The sequence below is a fragment of the Gymnoscopelus braueri genome, assembly GCF_963280865.1.
Source record: "Gymnoscopelus braueri genome assembly, chromosome: 8".
Lineage (NCBI taxonomy): Eukaryota > Metazoa > Chordata > Actinopteri > Myctophiformes > Myctophidae > Gymnoscopelus > Gymnoscopelus braueri.
This window is the reverse complement of record NC_137609.1, coordinates 42,004,083-42,028,839: the sequence shown is the minus strand read 5'-3', so window position 1 is coordinate 42,028,839 and position 24,757 is coordinate 42,004,083. Positions and strand designations below refer to the sequence as shown.

At 41.9% G+C, this 24,757-nt stretch overlaps 2 protein-coding genes across 2 annotated transcripts; both read left to right on the top strand.

Moving 5' to 3' along the window:
- Positions 1-4,574: 4,574 nt before the first annotated feature.
- LOC308090474 (beta-1,4-galactosyltransferase 1-like) lies at positions 4,575-6,811 on the top strand. Its single transcript, XM_080435671.1, has 2 exons — positions 4,575-5,034; positions 6,127-6,811. The coding sequence occupies exons 1-2, from the start codon at positions 4,732-4,734 to the stop codon at positions 6,790-6,792; spliced, it is 969 nt and encodes a 322-aa protein (XP_080291797.1). The 5' UTR covers positions 4,575-4,731; the 3' UTR covers positions 6,793-6,811.
- Positions 6,812-18,579: 11,768 nt separating this feature from the next.
- LOC308090858 (beta-1,4-galactosyltransferase 1-like) lies at positions 18,580-20,805 on the top strand (the record flags this gene model as incomplete). Its single annotated transcript, XM_080436131.1, has 2 exons — positions 18,580-19,044; positions 20,137-20,805. The coding sequence occupies exons 1-2, from the start codon at positions 18,742-18,744 to the stop codon at positions 20,803-20,805; spliced, it is 972 nt and encodes a 323-aa protein (XP_080292257.1). The 5' UTR covers positions 18,580-18,741.
- Between the last annotated feature and the right edge of the window lie 3,952 nt (positions 20,806-24,757).

Below are 24,757 nucleotides of genomic sequence, written 5' to 3'. Positions count from 1 at the left end.
TACATTATAAAACATACAGTAACCACTTTAGCTCTATTTTATACCTAGGCTATTTGAAAATAGCCGATCTACAAGCTCACAACACGTCGCGAAGCGACGCGTTGTGAGCTTGTAGATCTGCTATTTTCAAACATTTGAGTACTTTTACTTTTGGTACTTTAAGTACATTTTGATACCAATACTTTTGTACTTTTACTCAAGTACATTTTTAATTCGGGACTTTTACTTGTAACGGAGTACTTCTACATTGCAGTATTGATACTTTTACTTAAGTAAAACATTTGAGTACTTTTTCCACCACTGCGCTCCACACAGCAGCAGCAGGTGAAAGCAATTCACTTAAACGAGGGTTGTGTTGCGCACCAAAACTGCACAAAAGTAGGTCAAATCAATCAATCTCTCTCTCTCTCTGGGAGCAACAACGAGAAACAGTGAATGTAGGTTTTCATAGACATGGTCGCTTGTTTCTCTCACATAATCTGGCAACACCGACAGCCCTTTGTTGTCACTGCCACTGATCTGCCAGTCGGCTAAAAAGCTGAACATGTTCGGTCGGCTCTGGGTCGGCCGAAAAGGTCCCGACGGACCCCCCGACGGACCCCTAACCGACTGGACGACGCTTCCCGACGCCAAGTCGGGCCAAAATCGGGCCGACTAGGATTGGTCTGGAGTTAGCTTTAAGGTAACTCCGCACCAAACAGACTCGTCCAGACTATTGCAGACTACTCCAGACTGCAACAGACTGGTATTCGGTTGGCAAAAGTTGGCATTTAAGTCTGTCAGCCGACTGGCCATTCATGTGCTAATTTGACTTTTGGCCTGCCAGCGTTGCCAGGTCTGCTTATTATAAGCGACTTTGGGCTTGTTTCCCTGCAAAGCCACTTAGGGATGTTACCAGCGTTTTTTCTTCACTGACGTGCAGTGGTGTAAGTAACTAGTACATTTACTCAAGTACTGTACTTAAGTACAATTTTGAGGTACTTTTACTTTACTGGAGTATTTCCAATTGTCTATACTTGTACTCCACAACAATTATTTGAAATGTTTAGTTACTAGTTACTTTGCAGATATAAATCATTATGAAACATACATTAACCACTTTAGCCCTACCTATAAGCTATTTGAAAATAGCAGATCTACAAGCTCACAACGTGTTGCGATGCACGCGTTCTGAGCTTGTAGATCTGCTATTTTCAAACATTTTTGTAGTTTTACTTTTGGTACTTTAAGTACATTTTTATACCAATACTTTAGTACTTTTACTCAAGTAAATGTTGAATTCTGGACTTTTACTTGTAACAGACTCAGAGTACATCTATTGCATTCAAGCCTGGAATTTCGTCATTTTAGGGGCAAGGCCACTTGGCCTTTGGTGTTGTAATGTTTTGGAGGGCACAAAGGCCCTGCCCGGTCTTCCTGCCAGGGCAGGAAGGCCATCCAAAAAAATAATGATTTTTAAGTTCAAAAAAGATTTTTAAGTCCACGGAAATAATGCATTTAACTTGAAGGTTAAGGATCATTGTATTTTAATATATTATAAGAATAGTATAACTATCTGTGAAATATAACCCATTTATTTCACAAAATAATGTGTTGGCAAATGACCAATATTTAGTTATATAGGTCTCAATATGTCACATTCAGCCCTGGACTTCACTGACTGAAGTAGGGGTCACATTAATCACATTAGATTCACAGAATGTATTTTACCCACAAGTTATTTTCATTCAAATGAAATGTGAATGAACTTGCACTAATAATGACTTTAGTTGATTTTTCACTCTTTAAAATATAGTATTTCTTAATTATTAATAATTACAGCTTGTAGATTGGCTATTTTCACGATTTTAAATTGTTTTTAAATAATAATAAAAAAGGAACATACAAGATTTCCACCCGACAGCCATAATATATAGCCAATATATGGTTCTGTATCAGTATATGAGTCCGTTTTTGCAGATTTCATTCTAATTGGCTACTATGCCTGCATATGAATTTCATGAGCCTGGGTAGGTCACCCTGGCTTGGCGGAGATATGCCCTGTAGCGCACACTCCGCCAGTGGTGTAAAGTAACTAAGTACATTTACTCAAGTACTGTACTTAAGTACACTTTTGAGGATTTTTTACTTTACTGGAGTATTTCTAATTTTCAGTACTTTTACTTCTACTCCATACATCTCTGAGGAAAATATTCTACTTTTACTCCACTACAATTATTTGAAAACTTTAGTTATTAGTTACTTTGCAGATATAAATTATTACATTATAAAACATACAGTAACCACTTTAGCTCTATTTTATACCTAGGCTATTTGAAAATAGCCGATCTACAAGCTCACAACACGTCGCGAAGCGACGCGTTGTGAGCTTGTAGATCTGCTATTTTCAAACATTTGAGTACTTTTACTTTTGGTACTTTAAGTACATTTTGATACCAATACTTTTGTACTTTTACTCAAGTACATTTTTAATTCGGGACTTTTACTTGTAACGGAGTACTTCTACATTGCAGTATTGATACTTTTACTTAAGTAAAACATTTGAGTACTTTTTCCACCACTGCGCTCCACACAGCAGCAGCAGGTGAAAGCAATTCACTTAAACGAGGGTTGTGTTGCGCACCAAAACTGCACAAAAGTAGGTCAAATCAATCAATCTCTCTCTCTCTCTGGGAGCAACAACGAGAAACAGTGAATGTAGGTTTTCATAGACATGGTCGCTTGTTTCTCTCACATAATCTGGCAACACCGACAGCCCTTTGTTGTCACTGCCACTGATCTGCCAGTCGGCTAAAAAGCTGAACATGTTCGGTCGGCTCTGGGTCGGCCGAAAAGGTCCCGACGGACCCCCCGACGGACCCCTAACCGACTGGACGACGCTTCCCGACGCCAAGTCGGGCCAAAATCGGGCCGACTAGGATTGGTCTGGAGTTAGCTTAATGGAAAGGCAAAAAAGGAAGAGCAATGGTGTGGTGAGCTGGGTGACAATGGAAAGGCAACTTTAGATTTCTTAATCAGGAAACAAGACCAGGAAATCTTGAACATGGTAAATTGTCTCAAGCCTCCGGTTATTTATCTGGTTTGGAACTACGTCACAATTGTTTGGACTGATGAAACACAGCGTCAAAAACTGTACAGTGAAGTTACCCACCATGTTTTTATTAATCTGTTTGTCCATTAAGGGTGATTTATACTTAGTTAAATCAGGCATTACTGAAAGAAAATGGGTTTTGTTTGTGTATGTGTGTGTGTGTGTGTGTGTGTGTGTGTGTGTGTGTGTGTGTGTGTGTGTGTGTGTGTGTGTGTGTGTGTGCGTGCGTGCGTGCGTGTAAAGTATATTTTGATGACAACACATTTATACTTTTTCTCAAGTGCCATTTTGAATGCAGTATTTCCACATAGAGAGGCCTTTATTGATCCTGAGGGAAATTCTGTTTCTGAGCACTGCAGTAAGGATGAAACAAACACACAGATGAGGGTAAAGAACAAAAGAGTAAGTAGTAAAATAGTAATACAAAATGCAGTATAAAGATTACATCCGACCTGGCCCTCTGCACTGTCTGGTCAGGTGTCCATGATTAATTGATTAATGAATTGAATACTTTATTAGGAGTTAAAAGCACGGGGAAAGTACAGTTCAATACAAGGTCTGCTAAGAGGATTTTAAACCCAAGAAAGCGCTATGGCTTGTGTCTATTGGGTCCTGTGTACTCAGTTCATCGAAACATTAATGACAGACAGTATAAAGAATACATCACATGGACGCACCTGGGATGTATCATCAGTGTTGTAGCCTGGGGTCATAGGGTGTTTCGGGTCTCGCAACATATACCCTCGCCCAGGTGACCCAGCCGGGTCACCTGGGCAGATATACAATAGATATAGATATACAGATATACAATACTATGCAAAAACATCATATAAACAAGTAGTAATCAAAACAAAACCATAGTGTAGAGACCACCAAATAAATGAGAAAAAAACAATAGATGATCCGGGCACTCAGGGGCAAAATGGAAGAAAAGTCTTTAATATAAGGTGACTGCCAACATGTTTCGACCTCTTCATTAGGGCGGAATTTTATATCTCCTGTGTGCACAACTGCACATGGTTGTTCTGTTTTCTCTAGGTGGAAATAAATGTGTGCATTCTACCCTTCACCCCCCCCCCAATCTATAGTGCAATCTATAGTATCACCATTGAAATAGGCAAGTAGATATGAATGAGTATCAACAGAGAAATGGATCCAGATGATGATACATAATCAAGATGAAGATACATAATGTACCATAATCAAAAGGATAATGCAAAAAAATCTTACAGCTTGTTTCCATTGCGGTCCTTAGTCATAATCAGTCACCAGTAATGCCATTCTAGATGAAAGCACCTGTTGGCCATATACAATATAAACTGGGTGATCGAGTACAGCCTGCGCAGGTGTTGCCACGCCTGCATGTTCATGATCCTCAGCTCGCCACAGTTCACTACAGACATTACATTCTGACAGAGAGGAGAGAAGGGAAGCTGAGAGAGAGAGAGAAAGAAAGAGAGAGAGGAGAGAGAGAGATAGAGAAAGAGAGAGAGATGGTTGCTGTCATTTCTTCAAACCATTGATTGTCACTTTCTTTTTTTACCACTAAAAGTCAAGAGGAATATTGCTTGCCTTTATTTTACCAGAAGGTCCCATTGAGATCAGATTTCTCTTTTCCAAGAGAGACCTGACAAGGAAAGATGCAGATGAAACTGTTGATACTAATCATAGCAGTGTTTCAGTTAGTGATATTATCTGGTTTATGGCTGCATACCAGACACATTATTATTCAGATGATGTGGCTCAACAAAACCCAGAAAGCAAACACAACTGAAGTACTAAAGGCTCTGGCATCCTGTCCTGAGACCTCTCCTCGCCTGGTGGGTCCATTTCATGTGGAGTTCAATTGGAAAAGGACCATGGAGGCTGTGAGAGCAGAATTGAACTCTTCTCTGCTGGAGGGAGGACGATACAAACCACCAGACTGTATTTCGCCTCATAAGGTTTGTAGATTAATGGACGGATGAAAGGAGGTTATTGGCTTGTTCTCTGTGAAATCAATGCTGTAACAAACCTAATTACAGTTTTCCCCTCAATTCATTTGACACATTTCTCCAAAGAAAGGTTATGCTCTCACAGTAATTAACACAGTCATCGAAACAGACATGTAATTTAGCTAAACAGCAAAATTAAGTCTTTTGGGATTACAAACCAAATATTGACATCAAAACTACAGACACGACAACTACTGATTACATAATCCAGCGAGCCACACATGTGTTGAAGTGCTTTTCTTTACTGAAAGGACTGCTTTGATCGAACTGAGGAAATGATGAAGACGTTGTGATTAAACCTGCGGATAAAGGTGGGGGAGGTGTCCGGTATACAGACAAATGTAGGCTGAATAAGAAATTATTGTCTAATACAAATGTTTACAAAAAGCTTAACACTCACCCTACTTTTTTATTCCAATGGAAGGTGTTTGTTTACTTAGGATGATAGACAAAAAGGTTGGATTAAAGCTAAAACAATTTATTGTATTGTCAGCACCCTATTCGTCCTGTACTGTATACATTACAAGTACAAAATGATTGTCTGATCTTCCAGGCTGCCCAACAGTCGCGCATTATTAGCTCCTTTTTTCTTTTTCTTTTTAGTTTATGTACTTTTAGAGCACTGCAATGTCCTGCAGGGGTTAGCCGTCTAGAAGAGGGTGTGTGTGCGTGCGTGCGTGCGTGCGTGCGTGCGTGCCTGCCTGCCTGCCTGCCTGCCTGCCTGCCTGCCTGCCTGCCTGCCTGCCTGCCTGCCTGTCTGCCTGCCTGCCTGCCTGCCTGCCTGCCTGACTGACTGACTGACTGCCTGTCTGTCTGTCTGTCTGTCCAGGGACAATCTTGGAAACCACTGGACCAATCAACACCAAATGTCTTATGCATGGTGCCAGTAGGCAGTAACTCCCTGAATATGTTTCACATATTGTGAACTATTTTACTTTTGAAACTTTGGGCAGCGTGCACAAGACATTTAGTAGTAGTTTGCGAGTAGCCTACCATAATGTAACATTAAAGATGGTTGAGATATATTTTTTTTCCTGTTAGGTGGCAATCATCATTCCATTCCGCAATCGACATCAGCACCTGATACAGTGGCTTCACTACCTCCATCCCGTTCTACAGCGGCAACAGCTGGACTATGGAGTCTATGTCATTAACCAGGACGGTGAGGGGACATTCAATAGGGCCAAATTGATGAATGTAGGGTTTATCACGGCAATGAAGGAGTACAGGTATACCTGCTTTGTCTTCTCTGATGTGGACTTAATCCCTATGAATGACCGTAACATCTATAGCTGCTTTGGTAACCCCAGACACTTGTCTGTGGCCATTGACAAATTTGGGTTCAAGTTGCCCTCCCGAACCAACTTTGGAGGGGTTGTGTCCATGTCAAAAGAGCAGTTCTTGATCATCAATGGCTTCCCAAATGACTACTGGGGCTGGGGCGGTGAGGATGATGATCTCTACAAGAGAACCGTCATCAAATTCAAAAGTATCTCTCGGCCTGACATGGTGACTGGGAGGTTCAAAATGATCAAGCATAAAGGAGACTTGCATAATAAGGCTAATGCCAAAAGATTTGACAAGCTCTCTAGAACATCATTGACCATGGAAGAAGATGGGATCAGCTCCCTCACATACACCATCAACAAGGTTGAGAAGGATACGCTCTACACATTTATCACTGTGGATGTTGGCAGTCCAAATTAGGAAATGAAAACTGGACTTTTTTCTGATAGGTGATAATAATAATATATATTTTTAAATCACTGTTTTATACTTTGTGGTATATTACTTACTTACTTAATACTTATACTTTGTCATGCGTGAAAATAGCATGAAAATAGCCAATCTTCAAGCTCACAACGTGTAGCATCCCCGACCCCTACTGGGAAGCCAGGTTGAAAGTTTTTAACTTGCCAATATTTACCATCCGTAATCATGTTATTACAGACTAGTTTCCAACTATAGGTGTAACCTAGAAAGAGACACTCAGTGGAAAGCAAATCTCTGCCAGGATGCACGCCCCCGACCTTCCTCCATTGTTGTCTGTCATTTATTGTCATTACATGTGTACGAACATTCACAGCCTTTGTCCTATGATAAAGGATGCTGATCGTTAATGCCTTATGAGTCAATAATGTTTGTATAGGGCCAGACTGGGAACACAAATCAGCGTGTGATTGACAGCAGGCCCCACGTCTGTCCAAATTGACATAAATATAATAAAGTACAACAGGCTGCCAAAGTGCAGCAACTAGCTGATCAGTCTATATATAGATATTAGACATACCAAACACATCAGAAACAATTATTGCCTAAAATCACATCATGCCTGATTGCTTGAACTTTAGTTCATAGTGTAATCAGGCATGACATTTACCATGACGTGGTAAATTTCTTGGTAAACCATATGTAAGTGTCTGTGACACTTGTCCTTTTAACTTCAATTGTTTCTTTAGTTTGAAGTTAATTTGTTATTATTTTGCTTATTTTGTCATACCTTTATTCTGACACTTCCTGTTCCTGTGTATTTTGGGTTACCTTTATTTTGACACTTCCTGTCACCAGACCAGACTTAGCTGAGGTGTGCTAGCATTACGCACACAGATCCACTCACTGCCGGGTCAGAGCAGAGTGACAGCAGAGAAAGACGCAGTTGCACACCAGCGTGTTCCCTTTACAGCGCGACATGGTACGAAATGTTTGTTTGTTTGCTTTGACGTTCTGTGGCCTATTTGTAACCTGTAACCCTGTATTCTGCACTTTAAATGCGCAGTTGGAGTAAGGTTGTTTGTATATTGTTCACAGTGCCTGTTGGGACGTTTGGCAGCTACTAAATGATCGTTTGAGTTACCTGAAGCCAAGGTGGCTTTGTATGCAGCCTAGTATAGCACCCCTGGATAGCGGAGCGAGGTACAGGAGTGTTCTTTTGTTTGGATTTTCTTTATGATTTAATTTGGGATCTATTAATTTGTTTGTCTGGTATTTTGATTTGGTTATGGTACATTTTCGTTTGGTATTTGCATTATTTCACTGAGTTATATCAACTATAAATTAACTATTTTATTGTTGAATTGTACTTTGAAAGTGATCCTTTGAAATGCACTGATTTTATTGTTGAGTGAAACTATGAAATGATTTAATATGATTATAACAGTATTTATTTCTATTTTTATAGTTTTCACGGTGTTCGATCAGAGCTTCATTCTGTGTTGAAGAAAAATAAATACACCCGTTGAAACCATCCACCTTCGTCATCATTCAAATCCAAGGGCCGCTACACCATATCTATCCTCCTGTCTGTCCCCCAGCCAGCACGCCCACGTGGGTCCCATATGGGTTCAAGGTGGGCTACACCATATGGGCCCCATGTCGGCATGTCAGCGGGATCCACTTGGGTCCCATCTGGGATGCCCATGTGGGCCTTACGTGGGTACTACCTGGGCCCCACATGGGCCCCATGTGGGCTTTAGGTGGGTACTACCTGGGCCCCACATGGGCCCCATGTGGGCTTTAGGTGGGTTCTACCTGGGCCCCACATGGGCCCCATGTGGGCTTTAGGTGGGTACTACCTGGGCCCCATGTGGGCTTTAGGTGGGTACTACCTGGGCCCCACATGGGCCCCATGGGGGCTTTAGGTGGGTTCCACCGGGGCCCTAGGTGGGTCCCATATGGTTTCAAGGTGGGCTAAACCATATGGGCCCCATGTCGGCATGTCAGCGGGGTCCACTTGGGTCCCATCTGGGATGCCCATGTGGGCCTTACGTGGGTACTACCTGGGCTCCATGTGGGCTTTTAGGTGGGTTCTACCTGGGCCCCACATGGGCCCCATGTGGGCTTTAGGTGGGTTCTACCTGGGCCCCAGGTGGGCGCCAACTAGGCAAGTCTATGTGGGACCGAGGTGGGTCCCAACTGGGATGCCCATGTGGGCTTTAGGTGGGTTCTACCTGGGCCCCAGGTGGGCCCCAACTAGGCAAGTCTATATGGGACAGAGGTGGGTCCTAACTGGGTTTGTTTGTGCAATGGTTCCTTTGATTTCCAACGTGGGTCCTAATAAGATTTAAATATAAATAAAATAGATTAAGCAGCAAACATGAACCGTGTTAATTCTTGTAAACACACCTAAAATAAAAATTGGGTATAACATTTTACACGTCTTCAGTTTTACCAGGATGAAAATAGACAATATATATTTTGACAAATTTATTAAAAACAATATTACAAGATAATGAAAATACAATAAAAATACAAATGGAAATAAATATAGCAGTAGTGTAAAGGTGCAGGAAGAGAAGGCACACACATTACACGTGCAAGTGTAAATATTCTGACAATGCTCCACAGAGACTATTAACAGAAACAAAATATAACAATAAAAATGGTGTATAAGAGGTGCATCAAAAACTTCAATTGTCCATGTAACAGGGCAGAGGGATTCTGAGATCCAGTTTCATGTTGCAGATGAATCTGGGCCCTATGTGTACGTGGGTGTCTCTTGAGCCTTTCTGTTTAAATCCCCAGTGACAGAACCAACCAAGTATTGTGCTGCTAAGGGGAGAGAAAGAGAGACAGAGACTTTGTCTACTGGGGTGGTGCATCATCCAGTTGTGGAAGCTGTCGCTGAGCTCAAACTCTGTTTCCACCTCTATCACGAGCCCCAGTGAACCACTTGGAGAGAGCCTTCTTCTGCATCCTTGTGTTCTTCAGTCCTCCTAATAGAAATGACAAGAAGCCAACTGTTAGAAATTATAGAATTATGAAACTTTCCATTACTGTATATACTGGTATACATCAAATGTGTTGCCAAATTACATTTAAAGTTAGACAGATAAAGGAAAATTAATCACACACACACACACACACACACAGACACACACACACACACACACACACACACACACACACACACACACACACACACACACACACACACACACAATGATTCACCAAGACAAGCAGGAAGAATGCCCAAACTGAGCAGCATAAAACAGCATGAAAATAAAGTTTAGCTTGAGAACAGAGTAATGCACAATCTACTACTTAAAGAGATCAGTACTGCATTTAAATATTTACTTACTTAGTTATGAAAGCAGAAATCCATCACAAGGCAATCCTCCTCTCTGCTTTGCTCCTTGAGTCCTTTGTCAGTTTAAATTTGAATTTAGTGGACAAACAGAGAGGGCCTTTAGGACCCAAAGCAAGCAGGACCTTTAGCTGCCCTTAGAAATGCCTGAGCAAATAAACAATAAATAAATAACAATAAAATACTAACTGAAAACTAAATACAATGGCCTTGCCTGTCTTAAGTAAAGTGTGTAATACTGCATTAAAGCAAACATCAACAGCCTTTATAAACATAACCTGTGCGGATGTAAACATTCGGCTTTCTAAATGAACACCCGAGCTCTCTCTCTGTCTCTCTCTCTCTCTCTCTCACACACACACACACACACACACACACACACACACACACACACACACACACACACACACACACACACACACACACAGCTCTGTTTAACACAATGCTGTACCCCCTCCAACTGTACTTCTTGTTTTCATTATGTTTAAAAAAAAAGACTCTCTGTCTTTCTAAAAGGAAGATATGTGTGTCCCCACTGCTGCCTAAGCCAAGAAACAAGGCTTTACAAAAAATATAACTAACTGAAACAGGATTGTGTATTTTCAAAGTTAACTAAAACAATCTATCTGAAAAAGAGCTTGTAGATCGGCTATTTAAAAAAAAACGTTTCTGACTAATCCATATTATAATAAAAAATTAAAACTAAACTTTAAAGAAATAAATAAACTAAACCACCCACCCCTCCAAACCCAGACTAGTCTGGCATGCCTTGAAGTGATAATTTGAATACCCATTGTTCCATTGTTGCTATCTGTGTGTGACCCCCACAGGGTCACACTCAGATAGGGCCATTAACAGGCAGTCAGGGGGAGGGGATTTAGTCTGGACTTGAACTGGAGAATACAAATGTAGTTTGACTTGAAGCAGCACATGTAACTGAAATAAAGCAGAAAGCTCTGAATCCACAAGCTTATGAACAAATTGTATTATCATTGCTCCCTATCACAAACGACACATTTATACTTGCTAAAATCTAAGAAAAAGTGAGTTGGGCTTTAACCACTTAAACCCTTAGTAAACTTGTACTTGGTCTGCTCCTTTTCCCCTCTCTACACCAAACCTCTTTGCCAAAAATAGCCGATCTACAAGCTTGAGCTTGTAGATTGGTTTATTAGCCAGGGATCCTTTAAATGGTTACCAGTTAAACGGTTAACAGTTAAACAGTTAACCTGCCATGGCCATCTCTAATAAATAAAAACAAATACTTAAATACTTAAAAATACAATGTAATGTCCAATCTGTATGGTAGAGTATGTTCATACAATATAATTTATACTATATAAATAATTGGGGTGGTTGCATTTAGTCTCCCTGCTCTTCTATTGAGACATTTCGATTGTGTCAGAGGTCATGTCTCACCTAGACACAGGATCTGACACAAATTCTGACCTGATGGTCAAGATTGAAATCATCCCCTGAGCAGACAGGCTCTATCTTAATGGTAAAATATGTCAGCATTTGTGCAGGAAACTGGGTTAAAATCTGGGGTAAAAGAGGAAGATATAGTACAACTTAAAATGGGGTTGAATAGTTTGTCCGTCTTTGTGAGCTTGTAGATTGGCTGTTTTTGGCATTAGTGTTTAGTTTGGCAGTGGTAAAACAAAAAACAAAAACAAATCTGTTTACACATTATACGATTTATAGTGAGTGATTGAGTGCGCGTGTGTGTGTGTGTGTGTGTGTGTTCCAACCCATGCCCAGTTAGCCCATATGTACATGTCAGTTAGCCAGCAGTTAACCAGTCACACCACGTGGGAATCACATGGGCTTCCCCGCTTCCAACCCATACCGGTTAGCCCACATGCAGACCACGCGGGAACCACGTGGGCTTGCCCGCTTCCAACCCATGCCGGTTAGCCCACATGCAGCCCACGCGTGAACCACGTGGGCTTGCCCGCTTCCAACCCATGCCGGTTAGCCCACATGCAGCCCACGCGGGAACCACGTGGGCTTGCCCTCTTCCAACCCATGCCGGTTAGCCCACATGCAGCCCACGCGGGAACCACGTGGGCTTGCCCGCTTCCAACCCACGCCCAGTTAGCCCACATGCAGCCCACGCGGGAACCACGTGGGCTTGCCCGCTTCCAACCCACGCCGGTTAGCCCACATGCAGCCCACGCGGGAACCACGTGGGCTTGCCCGCTTCCAACCCATGCCGGTTAGCCCACATGCAGCCCACGCGGGAACCACGTGGGCTTGCCCGCTTCCAACCCACGCCCAGTTAGCCCACATGCAGCCCACGCGGGAACCACATGGGCTTGCCCGCTTCCAACCCATGCCCAGTTAGCCCACATGCAGCCCACGCGGGAACCACGTGGGCTTGCCCGCTTCCAACCCATGCCCAGTTAGCCCACATGCAGCCCACGCGGGAACCACGTGGGCTTGCCCGCTTCCAACCCACGCCCAGTTAGCCCATATGCAGCCCACGCGGGAACCACGTGTGCTTGCCCGCTTCCAACCCACGCCCAGTTAGCCCACATGCAGCCCACCTGGGACCCTCATAATTTGCCCAGTTCAAGCCCATGCCCACTTGGTACCCAAGTAGCCCGCATTGGGCCCATATGGGTCCCACGTGGGCGTGCTGGCTTAATTGTTTAGGCTTATATTTGGAAAATGAAAATGGAAAACTCTGCATTGCACCCACACTCATGAATCAATTACAAGAGATACATAAATGTTTCCCAAAGTCTTTGCTATTACCACGGACATAAAGTAAAACATTTAATGTAAGTGTATTTGCACGTTAATACGTTTGATCCAGATGGTATCTAACCCGGGTGTAGATTGGCTATATAAACTGGGCAATAAATCACTTTTTGCCACGACACCGACTCTATTGGGAAAATGCACAATACAAACTTTGTCTCATTTCCTATACTGTGTACACATGCATACACTACACATGTACGTACAGTAGGTACTGTATGAGAGGGGTCTTCAACGTTTTTCAGCCCAAGGACCCCCTAGCTGTGAGACAGATGTGCAATTTCCATATGGTCTGCCTAATATAATATAATAACATTTTCCCTAGAGGTTTATGTTTTGGTTCCCTTGACTTTTATTGTTGTAATATGTTTTTGCTGATTCTTTCTTTTTTTGAATCAGTGTCCATTTTGGTCTTTTCCGTTCTGTTTCTTCATCTGTATGACATGTCTATTAGTGTTTTAACTGTAATGGATGTGTATATTCCACATTGATGTTAATTTTATCCTATGAATGTACAAATATTCCCGGAGAATGCCACTTCTCAAGCCCCTGGAGGGTTTTTAGGCATTCTCCTTCACATTTCTACCGAATCTTTGTGTATAATTTTTTTTAAATGTTATTGTAAGTGATAATAAACAAACAAACAAACAAATACAGAGTAGGCGACAATAATGGGATAAACCAAGAAATTACTTCTCCAGTTCCAAGACACAGGAATAAACACAGGCACGGGTACAGAAGGATAGAAAAGTAGAAATGACAAGAACAAACCATTGTTTAACGTAATATGACTATACTATGAATCTATAAGACTGAACGATGACCATCACTAGTCTTTAATCATGAATGATGGCATCATTCATGATTAAGACCGTACAGTAGCTGACCACGACATCGAGTCATTGATTATTATCACACATGGCCTACCTGGGTTCAGTTGACCTCTGAAAGTCTTATTAAAGAAATGTAACTTAACGTGTTTTATGGCACGTCATTGCCATTCACGTGGCCGTTGCATGTGCATTTTGCACACATGTTCGCGTCATGTACTTTCTGTACCATGAAATTATAAGCCGGTTTCTGCACATACTAGGGATGTATGCAGCACTCCTTAATTATCTGGAATGCACCCTTCTAACAATACAGGTCGAGTTATGTTCATATTGAAACGGATTTGAAATGTCAAACATGTCAAGCCTCTGACGTTTTTACATGTAGTTCATCATGCAACACGTGTGTGTTCCGCCATCAAATTCATCTTATGGAGGCCATCACCCTTGCCCGCACACACGCATTAAACTTAAGTCTATGTACGTTCATGTAAATATATATTAAGTTCTAAATAGAAACAGGTTTCACTCCCACCTTATGTTGCATCTCTTTTTCCCCTAGACGGGTACGTAACAATATTATATCTATTCCAAGTTTTATTAGCCTTTGGTCGTGAGGTTAAACTGTAAACAAAATTCGTATTCTCTTCATTACACGTGAGAGTCGGCTATTTACTTTATAAACGTTTAATCGTGTGAGGGACTCGCTTGCGCTGATCTACAATTTGTCATGCAGTGTGTCACTCACGCCGCTTTGTCAGCTTGTAGATCTGTCCCTTTTGAAGAGTGGTGATGTATTCCGTCAGTTTCCGGTTGCCTTTTATGGTCTTAAATGGGACATGGAGCAGAGCAATGCAAATGATTCTCCACGTGGGCGCGCCTCTGACTGTCAGACAAAAATGAGGAAGACCTGTGATACACACATATAAGAGATTTACACGTGGTTGGCACGCACGTCCGTTTGTGCTTATCGAAAATACGCACCCTTTTAGTCACTTTATTTAGGCACTATTTACGAACAACTTAGTGAATCAGGCCCAAATATGTATATTTTTCTATTATTAAAAAAACTGAAATCTTGGCTTGGTGGGCGGCCCCCAGCCTAATGACGCCCTATGCAATTTCCTACTCTGCCTATTGGCTGGGCCTGGGCCGGCTCTGCCAGTAGTTTACAACTTTTGTCACTCTGCCCTTTTAATTGTTAACTACTGTGACTACACTGTTGCTTATATAAAACAAATTAGGCTATTAAGACGCTGAATAGATTTGACTGGGTTGTTCACACTCGCTGTGCGTTGATGGCTTGTTAACGACCGTCATTGATTCTAAATAGACCACGGTGTTACTTGATTTGAATCCTTTGTATCCTTTGAAATAGAGAAGGGTCATTGACCACTGTTCTGCTGTACTAAAAAGGTATATAAAAAACTGACTATTTTATCAATTCAAAATTGCATGACCCTCCCTTGGATTCAAAGTAAAATTAGCTGACCCTCCCTTGGAGGGTCGGCCTGGCGGGGATCTGCGCTTCGAGGAGCACACTTGTTTAGGTTACTCTGTGCTACCAGTAGATTTTTTCACCCTGACTGACTGAACTGCAGGGATTTAACGTAGCCTTGGTGGCCACTGGCCAAGCTGTGGGAATAGAAGAGAGGATAGCATTTTCCTCCCGGACTCACGGCCCACGAGTTGTAATTGTACTCCTGCTATGAACCCCGATTAAGAACATGTACAATTAAAGCCATAATCCTGGCTTTAATGGTACACGTTCTTAATTAAAACTAATATTATTTGGTTTAGCTATTTTATTTATTATTATAGCAGCACACACGTGTTCAGTGCACGAACACGTTGATCAGTGTGCATGCATGTATGTTGTTAGTAAGCCAGCAATACGTTAGGGTAGTTACATATTCAGATACATTAAATATTTTAATAATAAACAGGCCCCTTTTGATACGAAAGTAACCCACGGGAAAAGTGAAGGTATAGGCTATGCCACTGCACCTATGCAGACACCAGATGCAATGTTGTCCTCGCGATTTCAGAATGTTGTTTTATGCCTATGATAACAGCTTGTAAATCAACGTAATTAGTTGATAGTAAGGCTACTAGGCTAGTAAGACTGTCAAATAATCACATTTTCAATAATAACAGACCAGGATTGAAAAATATGTGATTTGACGAATATTGCAACTATTTCATTATCTTCGAGTAGTTTTCAGTGGCAAAATATTCTGTCTGTGGGATTTATGTTAGTTGAAATAAGGTTATATTCTGGGCCAGATCTGACAGTTATGATTTGACTTGATCTGGCCTCGATTGGACTCTCTCTGATTCATCCAGGACGTCCTTTTTCGTGGTCATGAATTATTTTGGTTTAGATCAGGTGATATTCTGGGCCAGATCTGACTAGTCTTGGTTTGACTGGATCTAGCCTCAATCGAGACGTCACTGATTCGTCCGGGTCCTGACTGTGCTTGCTGGGTTGTGTTAGTTCCTTCCTGGAGGACCTTATATTAAAATTGTCCCCTGACACTATAACTCTGACTCACTATGACTGACATCGGTCTGATAGGCGGTGCGACATAGGTGTGAGGGCCGCAATTAATTAATTAAAAGTACTATTAATTAATAATAGCAGTCGGTAGCACTGTCGCCTCACAGCTAGAAGGTCCTGGGTTCGATTTCCGCCGGGGACGCTGTGAGCACTGGGGGCGTATTCTCTCCTCCGCGTCATCAGTGCCCATACCCTACTGTAGGTGGGGTTGGCTCCCCCCTGTCAGGTGATAAGAAGTGATAAGAAGTGCCCTGCTCACTCCTCATGCATTGAAGGAAGCATGAGCTCAGTTCGAGGCTCTCCCCAGGCTGGAAGAGGGAGAGTAGCGCCCAGGATTACAGCCATAGGCAATTGTCACTGGGTGAAAAAATGGGTTACAAAAATTGTGGAGAAAAAAAAAAGCACTAATAAAATATACAATGATATCTAGGAAAATATAAATGTATCAATTATTGATTAACCAGTGAAATTATTTAGTTAGCAGTGGGGATGAAAACCTTTGCAAAGCACTGTATGCATACTTTATTACTTTGTCATGAAAATTCCTGATAAAAAACCTCACAACACATCGCAGCATAAAATAGTCATTAAGGTCTGACCCTAAAAATGCCCCAGTTTACACGTCACCAATTTTGTATCGTCTCAGCCCGCTTGGAACTTGGAAGCGACGCGCACTAAAAGTAGCTGTCATATCTGGTACTAATGGAAAGGCAAAAAAGGAAGAGCAATGGTGTGGTGAGCTGGGTGACAATGGAAAGGCAACTTTAGATTTCTTAATCAGGAAACAAGACCAGGAAATCTTGAACATGGTAAATTGTCTCAAGCCTCCGGTTATTTATCTGGTTTGGAACTACGTCACAATTGTTTGGACTGATGAAACACAGCGTCAAAAACTGTACAGTGAAGTTACCCACCATGTTTTTATTAATCTGTTTGTCCATTAAGGGTGATTTATACTTAGTTAAATCAGGCATTACTGAAAGAAAATGGTGTGTGTGTGTGTGTGTGTGTGTGCGTGCGTGCGTGTAAAGTATATTTTGATGACAACACATTTATACTTTTTCTCAAGTGCCATTTTGAATGCAGTATTTCCACATAGAGAGGCCTTTATTGATCCTGAGGGAAATTCTGTTTCTGAGCACTGCAGTAAGGATGAAACAAACACACAGATGAGGGTAAAGAACAAAAGAGTAAGTAGTAAAATAGTAATACAAAATGCAGTATAAAGATTACATCCGACCTGGCCCTCTGCACTGTCTGGTCAGGTGTCCATGATTGATTGATTAATGAATTGAATACTTTATTAGGAGTTAAAAGCACGGGGAAAGTACAGTTCAATACAAGGTCTGCTAAGAGGATTTTAAACCCAAGAAAGCGCTATGGCTTGTGTCTATTGGGTCCTGTGTACTCAGTTCATCGAAACATTAATGACAGACAGTATAAAGAATACATCACATGGACGCACCTGGGATGTATCATCAGTGTTGTAGCCTGGGGTCATAGGGTGTTTCGGGTCTCGCAACATACACCCTCGCCCAGGTGACCCAGCCGGGTCACCTGGGCAGATATACAGATATACAATACTATGCAAAAGCATCATATAAACAAGTAGTAATCAAAACAAAACCATAGTGTAGAGACCACCAAATAAATGAGAAAAAAACAATAGACGATCCGGGCACTCAGGAGCAAAATGGAGGGAAAGTCTTTATTAATATAAGGCGACTGCCAACATGTTTCGACCTCTGAAGGTCTTCATCAGGGCGACATTTTATATCTCCTGTGTGCACCTGGTTGTTCTGTTTTCTCTAGGTGGAAATAAATGTGTGCATTCTACCCTTCACCCCCCCCCCCCAATATATAGTGCAATCTATAGTATCACCATTGAAATAGGCAAGTAGATATGAATGAGTATCAACAGAGAAATGGATCCAGATGATGATACATAATCAAGATGAAGATACATAATGTACCATAATCAAAAGGATAATGCAAAAAAAATCTTACAGCTTGTTTCCATTGCGGTCCTTAGTCATAATCAGTCACCAGTAATGCCATTCTAGATGAAAGCACCTGTTGGCCATATACAATATAAACTGGGTGATCGAGTACAGCCTGCGCAGGTGTTGCCACGCCTGCATGTTCATGATCCTCAGCTCGCCACAGTTCACTACAGACATTACATTCTGACAGAGAGGAGAGAAGGGAAGCTGAGAGAGAGAGAGAAAGAAAGAGAGAGAGGAGAGAGAGAGATAGAGAAAGAGAGAGAGATGGTTGCTGTCATTTCTTCAAACCATTGATTGTCACTTTCTTTTTTTACCACTAAAAGTCAAGAGGAATATTGCTTGCCTTTATTTTACCAGAAGGTCCCATTGAGATCAGATTTCTCTTTTCCAAGAGAGACCTGACAAGGAAAGATGCAGATGAAACTGTTGATACTAATCATAGCAGTGTTTCAGTTAGTGATATTATCTGGTTTATGGCTGCATACCAGACACATTATTATTCAGATGATGTGGCTCAACAAAACCCAGAAAGCAAACACAACTGAAGTACTAAAGGCTCTGGCATCCTGTCCTGAGACCTCTCCTCGCCTGGTGGGTCCATTTCATGTGGAGTTCAATTGGAACAGGACCATGGAGGCTGTGAGAGCAGAATTGAACTCTTCTCTGCAGGAGGGAGGACGATACAAACCACCAGACTGTATTTCGCCTCATAAGGTTTGTAGATTAATGGACGGATGAGAGGAGGTTATTGGCTTGTTCTCTGTGAAATCAATGCTGTAACAAACCTAATTACAGTTTTCCCCTCAATTCATTTGACACATTTCTCCAAAGAAAGGTTATGCTCTCACAGTTATTAACACAGTCATCGAAACAGACATGTAATTTAGCTAAACAGCAAAATTAAGTCTTTTGGGATTACAAACCAAATATTGACATCAAAACTACAGACACGACAACTACTGATTACATAATCCAGCGAGCCACACATGTGTTGAAGTGCTTTTCTTTACTGAAAGGACTGCTTTGATCGAACTGAGGAAATGATGAAGACGTTGTGATTAAACCTGCGGATAAAGGTGGGGGAGGTGTCCGGTATACAGACAAATGTAGGCTGAATAAGAAATTATTGTCTAATACAAATGTTTACAAAAAGCTTAACACTCACCCTACTTTTTTATTCCAATGGAAGGTGTTTGTTTACTTAGGATGATAGACAAAAAGGTTGGATTAAAGCTAAAACAATTTATTGTATTGTCAGCACCCTATTCGTCCTGTACTGTATACATTACAAGTACAAAATGATTGTCTGATCTTCCAGGCTGCCCAACAGTCGCGCATTATTAGCTCCTTTTTTCTTTTTCTTTTTAGTTTATGTACTTTTAGAGCACTGCAATGTCCTGCAGGGGTTAGCCGTCTAGAAGAGGGTGTGTGTGCGTGCGTGCGTGCGTGCCTGCCTGCCTGCCTGCCTGCCTGCCTGCCTGCCTGCCTGCCTGCCTGTCTGCCTGCCTGCCTGCCTGTCTGCCTGCCTGCCTGCCTGCCTGACTGACTGACTGACTGACTGACTGACTGCCTGTCTGTCTGTCTGTCTGTCCAGGGACAATCTTGGAAACCACTGGACCAATCAACACCAAATGTCTTATGCATGGTGCCAGTAGGCAGTAACTCCCTGAATATGTTTCACATATTGTGAACTATTTTACTTTTGAAACTTTGGGCAGCGTGCACAAGACATTTAGTAGTAGTTTGCGAGTAGCCTACCATAATGTAACATTAAAGATGGTTGAGATATATATTTTTTCCTGTTAGGTGGCAATCATCATTCCATTCCGCAATCGACATCAGCACCTGATACAGTGGCTTCACTACCTCCATCCCATTCTACAGCGGCAACAGCTGGACTATGGAGTCTATGTCATTAACCAGGACGGTGAGGGGACATTCAATAGGGCCAAATTGATGAATGTAGGGTTTATCACGGCAATGAAGGAGTACAGGTATACCTGCTTTGTCTTCTCTGATGTGGACTTAATCCCTATGAATGACCGTAACATCTATAGCTGCTTTGGTAACCCCAGACACTTGTCTGTGGCCATTGACATATTTGAGTTCAAGTTGCGCTACCGAACCAACTTTGGAGGGGTTGTGTCCATGTCAAAAGAGCAGTTCTTGATCATCAATGGCTTCCCAAATGACTACTGGGGCTGGGGCGGTGAGGATGATGATCTCTACGAGAGAACCGTCATCAAATTCAAAAGTATCTCTCGGCCTGACATGGTGACTGGAGGGAGGTTCAAAATGATCAAGCATAAAGGAGACTTGCATAATGAGCCTAATGCCAAAAGATTTGACCAGCTCTCTAGAACATCCTTGACCATGGAAGAAGATGGGATCAGCTCCCTCACATACACCATCAACAAGGTTGAGAAGGATACGCTCTACACATTTATCACTGTGGATGTTGGCAGTCCAAATTAGGAAATGAACTTTTTTCTGATAGATGATAATAATAATATATTCTTTTAAATCACTGTTTTATACTTTGTGGTATATTACTTACTTACTTAATACTTATACTTTGTCATGCGTGAAAATAGCATGAAAATAGCCAATCTTCAAGCTCACAACGTGTAGCATCCCCGACCCCTACAGGAAAGCCAGGTTGAACGTTTTTAACTTGCCAATATTTACCATCCGTAATCATGTTATTACAGACTAGTTTCCAACTATAGGCGTAACCTAGAAAGAGCCACTCAGTGGAAAGCAAATCTCTGCCAGGATGCACGCCCCCGACCTTCCTCCATTGTTGTCTGTCATTTATTGTCATTACATGTGTACGAACATTCACAGCCTTTGTCCTATGATAAAGGATGCTGATCGTTAATGCCTTATGAGTCAATAATGTTTGTATAGGGCCAGACTGGGAACACAAATCAGCGTGTGATTGACAGCAGGCCCCACGTCTGTCCAAATTGACATAAATATAATAAAGTACAACAGGCTGCCAAAGTGCAGCATCTTGCTGATCAGTCTATATGTCACAGGGTGAATGGAGATCCAGGGTGATTGAAGACAGAGCGCTCGTTTTTAGCCACGGGGCTCCTTCGGGGCGAGGCGGGGCTTTTCGAGACAGGGTTTATTAGCGAGGCTCGCGAGGCGGAGGAGGAGGACGGCGCTGCGAGGCGGGGGGTTATTACGCGAGGCTCGCGAGGAAGAGGAGCCTCCTCCTCCTCCTCCTCCTCGCGTTTTAAACCGTCCCGTCCTCTCCTTCTCTCCTTCTCCTCCTCCTCCGAGGAGGAGAAGGAGAGCGCGGAGAGGCGGGGCTTTGATGCGCCGACGGAGACCTGTCTTTTGTTGTTCCCCCCCACATAGCAACCAGGAAGCTAAGCTAGGGGAACCATAATATCTATGAGGGGAACGCTGAACACGCGTTCACACGCACGGCGCGCCGACTTAGTGGAGCTTGAGGCCGAGGAAGCGCGCCCTCGCGCCTCCAGGCGCGAGTGCCCGCGGTGACCGGCCGACGCTCCACTAGTCGACTCAGCGCCGTTTGATTTGTAAACCGATAGGGACAGAATAGTTCTTTTCATGGATCACTGTGTGTGTGTGTGTGTGTGTGTGTGTGTGTGTGTGTGTGTGTGTGTGTGTGTGTGTGTGTGTGTCAGGGAGAAACTAAAACAAAAGCCAGCAGAACACAATAAAAGTATCTTAACAGTCCATTGAAAGCATGAGCGCGTGTGCGTGCGCGCGCATGTGTGTGTGTGTGTGTGTGTGTGACTGTGTGTGTGTGGGTGGTCACGGCCATATGTGCTTGTGCACAAGCCTGGCTTGTGGCTCCCTCTAGTGTTTCTTCTACAGAATTGCTGGGTGGGTAAAAACGAGCGAGCCTTCTTCAATCACCCTGGTTCTCCATTCACCCTGTAACATATATATAGATATTAGACATACCAAACACATCAGAAACAATTATTGCCTAAAATCACATCATGCCTGATTGCTTGAACTTTAGTTAACACATTAACTTTGGATTAATGTGTTGGTAATTCAGCTATTGCCTGCCAAAGACGTTTAAAAACGTCCTGGGAAAAAAAAAAAAAAAAATTCTAAAAAGATTCTCTAAATATTTAGTATTGACACCTTTTCGATATTCCAAACGAATAAGGAGATAACAATTTCCAAAGATTTGCTGCTCCATCCACTTCAATGTTAAAATTCAAACGGACAAACAATTCACATTGTTTTTTGGTTTGAAACTACTGGTTTTGAGCTATTTTCAAACATCGAACAACACATGACAACAAGGTCATAATGACCTCGTTGACATTTGTGAAACCACACCTGAATCTCATCTGTGATTAGAAATGTCTGGGGATCAATCATACTGGAGAAAATATTCTGTGGCTATGCGAAAAGGTACCAAAATCGTTCAAAACCCTGGCAGAGGCTACAGACTGTTCTGAAAAAACTCTGGCAGTCAATGTGTTGTTAATAGTGTAATCAGGCATGACATTTACCATGACGTGGTAAATTTCTTGGTAAACCATATCTATCCTTGTTTAGGCTTATATTTGGAAACTGAAATAAAAATGGAAAACTCTGCATTGCATCCACACTCATGAATCAATTACAAGAGATACATAAATGTTTCCCAAAGTCTTGCTATTACCACGGACATAAAGTTATGTAAGTGTATTTGCACGTTAATACGTTTGATCCAGATGGTATCTAACCCGGGTGTAGATTGGCTATATAAACTGGGCAATAAATCACTTTTTGCCACGACACCGACTCTATTGGGAAAATGCACAATACAAACTTTGTCTCATTTCCTATACTGTGTACACATGCATACACTACACATGTACGTACAGTAGGTACTGTATGACAGGGGTCTTCAACGTTTTTCAGCCCAAGGACCCCCTAGCTGTGAAACAGATGAAGCAGGGACCCCCACTACATATTGTATAAAATTGTGTTGCAGATTAAACTTTGTCATAGATTTCATATATACTGTAGTTGGATTCATGCTAATGTGTATTTTCAGATAGTTAACCTTTTAAACCGTCAATATTTAGTCAACTTGACCATTGGCTCTGTACTTGGTCTGCTCTTTTTTCCCTCTACACCAAATCTCAGAAAATAGCCGATCTACAAGCTCACAACGCCTCGCAGCGCGACACGTTGTGAGCATGTAGATCTGACTCTTTTGACTCTTTTATGATCCCTGATCCTCAGTTACTTGAATAATTGTTCCCCTTTACTCCCACCACCTGCCCCCACCCTCTCCTCTCATTTCACATATGCATACATTTCTCATCTCATTTATGCATAAAGCTGACGTGAATATTAACAGGATTGATTTGCTTCTTTTGCCATGTTTTTTCATAATTGAGTGAAGACGCGGAGGCACACGAAGATTCATTGTGCCCTCTATAAGTAGTAGGGTCCCGCCTAACCTCGCCTGATAGGGTTCTGTAGTGTCTGCATGTGCCAGGTCAAGTTAGGGATCTGGACTTTTGAGCCATTCATTGAAATATCACAAGCTTTGGTTCCTTTTAAAATACTGTTATTTGTTTATTAAGACAACTGTATTCTTATCCATAAATGAGGATGACAATTATCCATAAATGAGGAAGACGCAACTCCCAGTTTCATCTCAAAACAGATCAAAGACCCCACTGTTAAAATAAAGACATTACACAGTGTTCTACTGAACTTGTACACACAAAATTACCTTTGTGTTACAACAGCATTGATTAAGCAGTTTGTGCATTTCTGATGATTTCAAATCACACCTGAAGTATTACGATGGAATAAATTAGGGTTATTGGCACTTTGTTAAACATAAATTCTTGAAGAGATCCTGCTCTGTATTAATGTTGAGTATTCTCTGTATTTGTCAGGCGACTTACTGCAGGAGAGATAGTGTTTGCATGGCTATAATTATGCTCACTGAAGCCATGAATGCCATGACTAGCCTGAATTATACTTCATCATACAAGAGTATCTGGCCACACAATCTCTCTTTTGTACAGCAGGTCTCATCAATCACAGAACCAGACCATGATGGAATGACAGCCAAAATTGAATTATTGACCCCAATTACTTGTCATTAGTCAGCTCTTGATTAGTTCAATCACATGTCTAGGTCACTGCAAAGTAACTGAATACTTTACCATAGTCTCGGAAACTTTCAACTGTAATACGAAAACATTGCCTCAATCTCTTCCCTTTGCCAAAGATATGAGCAATAAAGAAATATGGTTCAGGGTGCCTATGCTATGACAAATCAATAACCCACCTTTTGATTAATTCAATTGAACCTTTTGACAGGTAAACACAGCTGCCTGAAGGTAGTAACGTTAATTGTGGGTGTGTCTCATCTACAGTAGGTATAGGTGTGTCTGTGTTAACTGTACAGAAGCTGTCC